Consider the following 5209-nt stretch of genomic DNA (forward strand, 5'->3'; position numbering starts at 1 on the left):
GGAAGGCTCAGCCCTGGGCACAGCCCAGCACTGGAGTGGGATCCTTCTGGGACAGTTGCAAGCAGAGGAAGGATGAGCAGTGCCCAGAGCACTGTCCTCACCCACCCACGTGCTCAGGGCGCCTGGTCCCATCAGGTTTAGTGGCAGAGCTTGTGCACGGCCAGTTTCCCTTGTTCTGGTTATAACCTGGGACAGATGGGTCACTGGTCTGTGCTATGTGTGCACTTAGAAAGGAGCACGGACATTGCTCTGCCACTGCTCAAGGGTCAGTAAAGGTGCCTTGTTCTACTTCTGGGAAGGCTCCACAGACGGTACAAAGCTGGGAATTCCTGAGATGGGGACTGATGGTGCGACTCCCCCTTCCAGGGGTGTGCCCCCATCGCTTTACCCCATCAGCAGCCCCTCAGGACAGCCCATGGCGGGGTTGTGGGTGTTTGTTCGCTCCAGCTGGGGCTGTAGGTCAGAGCAGACCCTGGTCCTGCACACATGCACCCCTCTGCTCACTTAGAACAGACACCAAGAGGAGAGCTGTGGTATCTACCACACCGAAATGACATTACAGTCAAAGCACCCAGCCTGCCATTCCCAATCCCTGCCGGTGCCCAGGCATCCTGGTGTGTAAAGCAGTTTTAGCTGAAAGTATTTAATGTTTTAAACTGCCTGGGGTTTAACAAATGTGACTGTTGGGGGTTACTGTTCATCTCCACAGGAGAAAATGCCTCCAGGTCTTCCTGAGTGAATGACCTCCTCAGAGCTCGGGTTTGGTCCAGCTTTTCTTGGCCATGATAGGCGGAACATCGGCAGCGCATCGGAAGCTGAGATTGTCCGAGGCTGAGTCTGGTGTGTTCCCCATTCTCACAGGAAAAAAGAAGAGACCCAAAATGAGGGATCCTTCCCAGTGAACACTTCCATCCTGGGGCAGTGCCCAGACCTACCTGGTGGTAACATGAGCTTTATGATTTGCAGACCCATCGGCGGTGTGAATCCCGGAGCTTCCTCTCAGGACCCGCATGTTCTGAGCACGCTGCCTTGATGCCAGCCCTGGAGTCAGGTACTCGGATGCGGTCCACTCCCAGGTGTTCCCCAGCAGGTCGTAGAGCCCTGGGACATGGGTGGGTTTGAACTGTGAGAGCACATCTGCACGGGCTGCAAAAGCCCTTTGGTGTATGGAAGCAGTATTCAAAGCACTGCTGCAAGAGCATAGGTTAATGGTGAGACTGGGAACCAGCAGCTCTTCACTCTATTTCAAACTGGCCCCAGGTTATGTCTGGACCTTTTAATGTGTCCCATCTGTGTGCATCTGCTGCCCTTAAAACAATGTGCTTGTGATTTTCAGGTAAGTCACACTGAGGTGCAAAATAACTTGACTTCTAGTTAGAAGCAGTGACAACCATCAGTGCTTTTGCTGGGCTTGGTTACTCTATCAAGATGCTGACATGATCCCGCATCATACCTGAAACTCTACCACAACCACAGGATTTTGTAATTAAGAGTTAATTTAGGAAGCAGATGCCATTCCCCAAACCAGGGCAGGGATGCCTGTTCCGTACCATAGTTGTTCTGAGGAGGGAACGCCGTCACCGGTGAGACGCCGTGATAGCCATCTTCAGCCGTGTCGACCCTTGGGAATTCTCCCTGTGGGAAGAGAGATCATTCCAAAGATTCACCGTTGCCCCACTCTTCACAGCACTGTGTTACACTTAAACCATGGAAGTAATTCTCTGTTGCAAATTAACTCCATACAGCATTTCTGGCCAAGAGAGATCACCCCCATCTCAGGTTCTCCCAAGACAACCCCCTTTCAGACAAATCATGTCCGGATTTTTGGAAGCACTGGAATCCTGGTTTTCCAGGGAAGCTGGGCTGAGCTTGCCCCCTCTAAGGGTATTTTGGATAACCCACCAGGAGCTGAATTCAGTACCCTGCACTGCTTCCCAGGACCATGTCGCCACTTTAGGCAGCCACACACAGTCTGGTCATGTTAAATACCACCCCCATCATGGGATGATTTTAAAGCTCTTACCTGCCACAGATTTGTGCGGTTTGGCTGAAACTTGTTTCCCCATGGATACACCCTTTCTGCCAAAGAGGAAGAGACACCTGTTACCCCTGTGTCACACCAAGACGTCTATCTGCCTGTTTTTAACCAGGCTTTCATGTCCATCCTTTCCTGCTCAGCTTGGGACACGGAGAAGGGTTTTATGGATGGGACTTGTCAGTGTAATCCCTACAAACAGGGCCAAGGAGAGACTGGAATCAGTAACAGCTTCCCATTTACAAACCATCACTTGCACCAGGGAGTCCTGTGATCCCCTCAGCAATCCCAGTGGCTGCTTTATGCCACCCTCAGTGTGTGGGGGCAGGTGGCTCTCTCTTTGCCCCATTCCTTTGTTGAGGAACATACCTTAAGACTATATATAAGCCACTGCTTCTTCCATAACAATTTGACTCCCAGGCCCCCCAGATTAACCTCTGAAAACATCCCCTGATGGAGGCTTGGATCTGACACAATGAACACTGCTCAATGCCTCAGTCTGGGAACAGAGCCTGTGGTACATACGCTCCAGTCCTCCCCTGGCAGCAAATTCCCACTCCTCCTCTGCCAGGAGCCTCTTCCCTTTCCAGGCACAGTATGCTTGTGCATCATTCCAGCTCACATGCAGCACTGGGTAATCCAGCCTGTCCTTTATGCTGGAGCCAGGACCTGAGGGCTGGGAAAAATTGCATCAAACAGATTTTAATTGATTTTATAATCTTTTCAATTACAAAGGGAATAAAGGACAGAACAAGGCAGGGAACATGCAGAAACAAGGATGCTATTTCTTCCCCGTTTTGGGTCAGTAAGGTTCAGCACACACTAATACATGCATGCTCCCAGCATGGAGAGGACTCACCACAGCAGGTCTTTACTTACCTGTCGCCAAAATGCCTTCTCAATGGGCAGCCACCAAGGGGCAGACTGGGAAAAGAAATGACACCAGATGAAAGCTGAACTGGTGACCACCACCCCACAGTGTGGATGTTAAGAAGAGTGCTTGTTTTAGTCTGGAAATGGTTAAATGCTGCAGTTTGAGCTGGGTTATCACAGGCATTTTGGTCGTGCTTTCCAATAGAGGTGTCTGCTTTTAAAGGGAAAACAGATGAAGAAGCCCATGCTGGTTGTATTTTCTATTTAAAGGTTTGATTAATAAAGTACTTTGAAACGTTCTTCTCTCCCAGCTCACTGGAGCATCTCATGAGTCCAATCTGACAGTGTTTGGAGAGGATGTGAACAGAGGAGCACCATAAATCTCCTCAGGCTCAACCCTGCTGCTACTTTCAAAAGCAAAACAACCCAAAACTAAAGAAAACCCACTGAGAATGGCCAGGCTCTGCACCGAGAGGTAGCTGCTACTCAGGGGAAAAGCAATACCAGCAAGGGTCTCCCCTCCTGTGGTTTTATTCAACTTAAACCAGAGAGATCAGAAATAGCACCTCCATCACCATCACTGAAACTCATCCCCATGGGAGTTAGGTTTACCTCCAGTTTTTGGGTGACCTTTTTCTTCAGCTCTTCGGATACGAAATCCTCAAAGACAAAGCTCCAGCCAAATGCTTCTGCTTCTGTTCTGTACTTCTTTTCTCTAACAAACTCCCTGGCATAAACACAACACACTCAGGCGTCTGGGGAAAAGTTCAAGAGTCACATCACCAAATACAGCCATCTGCACACGCAGCAAGATCAGAGCAAGGCAAAACATACACGACCTACAGACACCCCATCTGCAGAGCATCCGGGCTCCTCCCCAGCACAGCTCCAGCCAGTTTGATACAGATTTAACAGACAAACCAGCCCAGTTGCATCTGATCACAGATCTGACAGGGGTTTTTGTTACCTGTGCAGGTAAACTCACTCTGCATTCTGCTTTTCCATAAAATATAACAATTTCACAGACCAAAAATCCCTTAAAGGCTGCTAAACCTACAGCTGTTGTTAGTTAAACAGCCTTACAATGCAAAAAATCATAGAACGATAGAATAGTTAAGGTTAGAAAGGATCTTAAGATCATCCAGTTCCAACCCCCTGCCACGGGCAGGGACACCTCTGCCATGGGCAGGGACACCTCACACTCACATGTCACCCAAGACTCCATCCAACCTTGAACACTGCCAGGGATGGAGCATTTATCACTTCCCTGGGTCCCCTGTTCCAGTGCCTCATCACCCTCAGAGTAAAGAACTTCTTCCTTATATCCAACCTGAGCTTCCCCTGCTTATGACACATGCTGCTGCGTAATATCCCCCCTGCTTCTGTCCCGTTTACCTCCTCACTGCCTAGGTTGCAGTAACTGATATTACTGAGTGTTGCTGAGCAGCTACTAGTACATGGAAGCATTGAGTCTTCTTAAGCCAGGCAAATAAAGGCATTTCCCCCAGAGCATTTATTAGTGCTCTGTACAAGGGCTCCTGTAAAATCCAGTGTTTACAAATGGAAATGGAACCTGTAGGAACCTGAAATCTGAAGCAGTACAGCCCTGTACATAAGAACAACACACACACAAAGGTGTGTTTGCAAGGGAAAAGGAAAAAAAGGAAAAGAAAAAAGAAAATTGAAAAGAAGACGAAAAGGAGAAGTAGCAGCAAAGGAGAAACAAAGAGAGGGGGAAAAGAAGCATGTTCGTGAGCTACACTGGTAAGACGCTTCCGCTTGCACCTCTAGAGGTGATTTATTACCGATAGACATTTTTTGTCCTCATGGAACTGGTGCAGCATCCCAGGGTTGCCTCTTGGACCTGTGAACCAGCCCCAGAAGACCCAGCACCCTCCAGGCTACCAGGACCCTATAAGCCACGCAGAACCAAACCTCACCAACCCTTCACCCTTACCTGAAATCCCTGTTTGTGACGGGGTATTTGTCGACAGCAAACGGCTTCACTGTCACTTCCCTGGCGGGCCCCTCTTCATTCCTCTTCTCCAGGGAGCTGGATCCCATCTGGAACTTCCCGCCAGGCAGCTGCACCATGCCATCATCCTGTGCAAACGCTGAAAGGGAAGAAATTCAGGATGAGAACTTTCAGTTTTAAACACGACCACGCAGGACAGCAAGAAGTACTGGCAGTAAAGTCACTCGGTGTCCTGGGGGTCGGGTTATATGATCCTAACTATAGGGATACAGTTAGTGACTATGATTTATATTCGGTAGCAAGTGGCATCTTCCATGTGTCTCGGG

General features: G+C 49.2%; 1 protein-coding gene across 1 annotated transcript; it reads right to left on the minus strand.

Annotated features, from left to right (window-relative positions):
* Positions 1–748: 748 nt before the first annotated feature.
* SUMF2 (sulfatase modifying factor 2) lies at positions 749–5026 on the minus strand. Its single transcript, XM_010015653.1, has 8 exons — positions 4866–5026; positions 3521–3635; positions 2915–2959; positions 2561–2711; positions 2024–2079; positions 1551–1635; positions 936–1101; positions 749–854 (listed from the first exon to the last, which is right to left on the minus strand). The coding sequence occupies exons 1-8, from the start codon at positions 5000–5002 to the stop codon at positions 749–751; spliced, it is 861 nt and encodes a 286-aa protein (XP_010013955.1). The 5' UTR covers positions 5003–5026.
* Between the last annotated feature and the right edge of the window lie 183 nt (positions 5027–5209).

Source organism: Nestor notabilis, unplaced genomic scaffold, assembly GCF_000696875.1.
Source record: "Nestor notabilis isolate BGI_N333 unplaced genomic scaffold, ASM69687v1 scaffold23635, whole genome shotgun sequence".
In the NCBI taxonomy this organism is placed as follows: Eukaryota; Metazoa; Chordata; class Aves; order Psittaciformes; family Psittacidae; genus Nestor; species Nestor notabilis.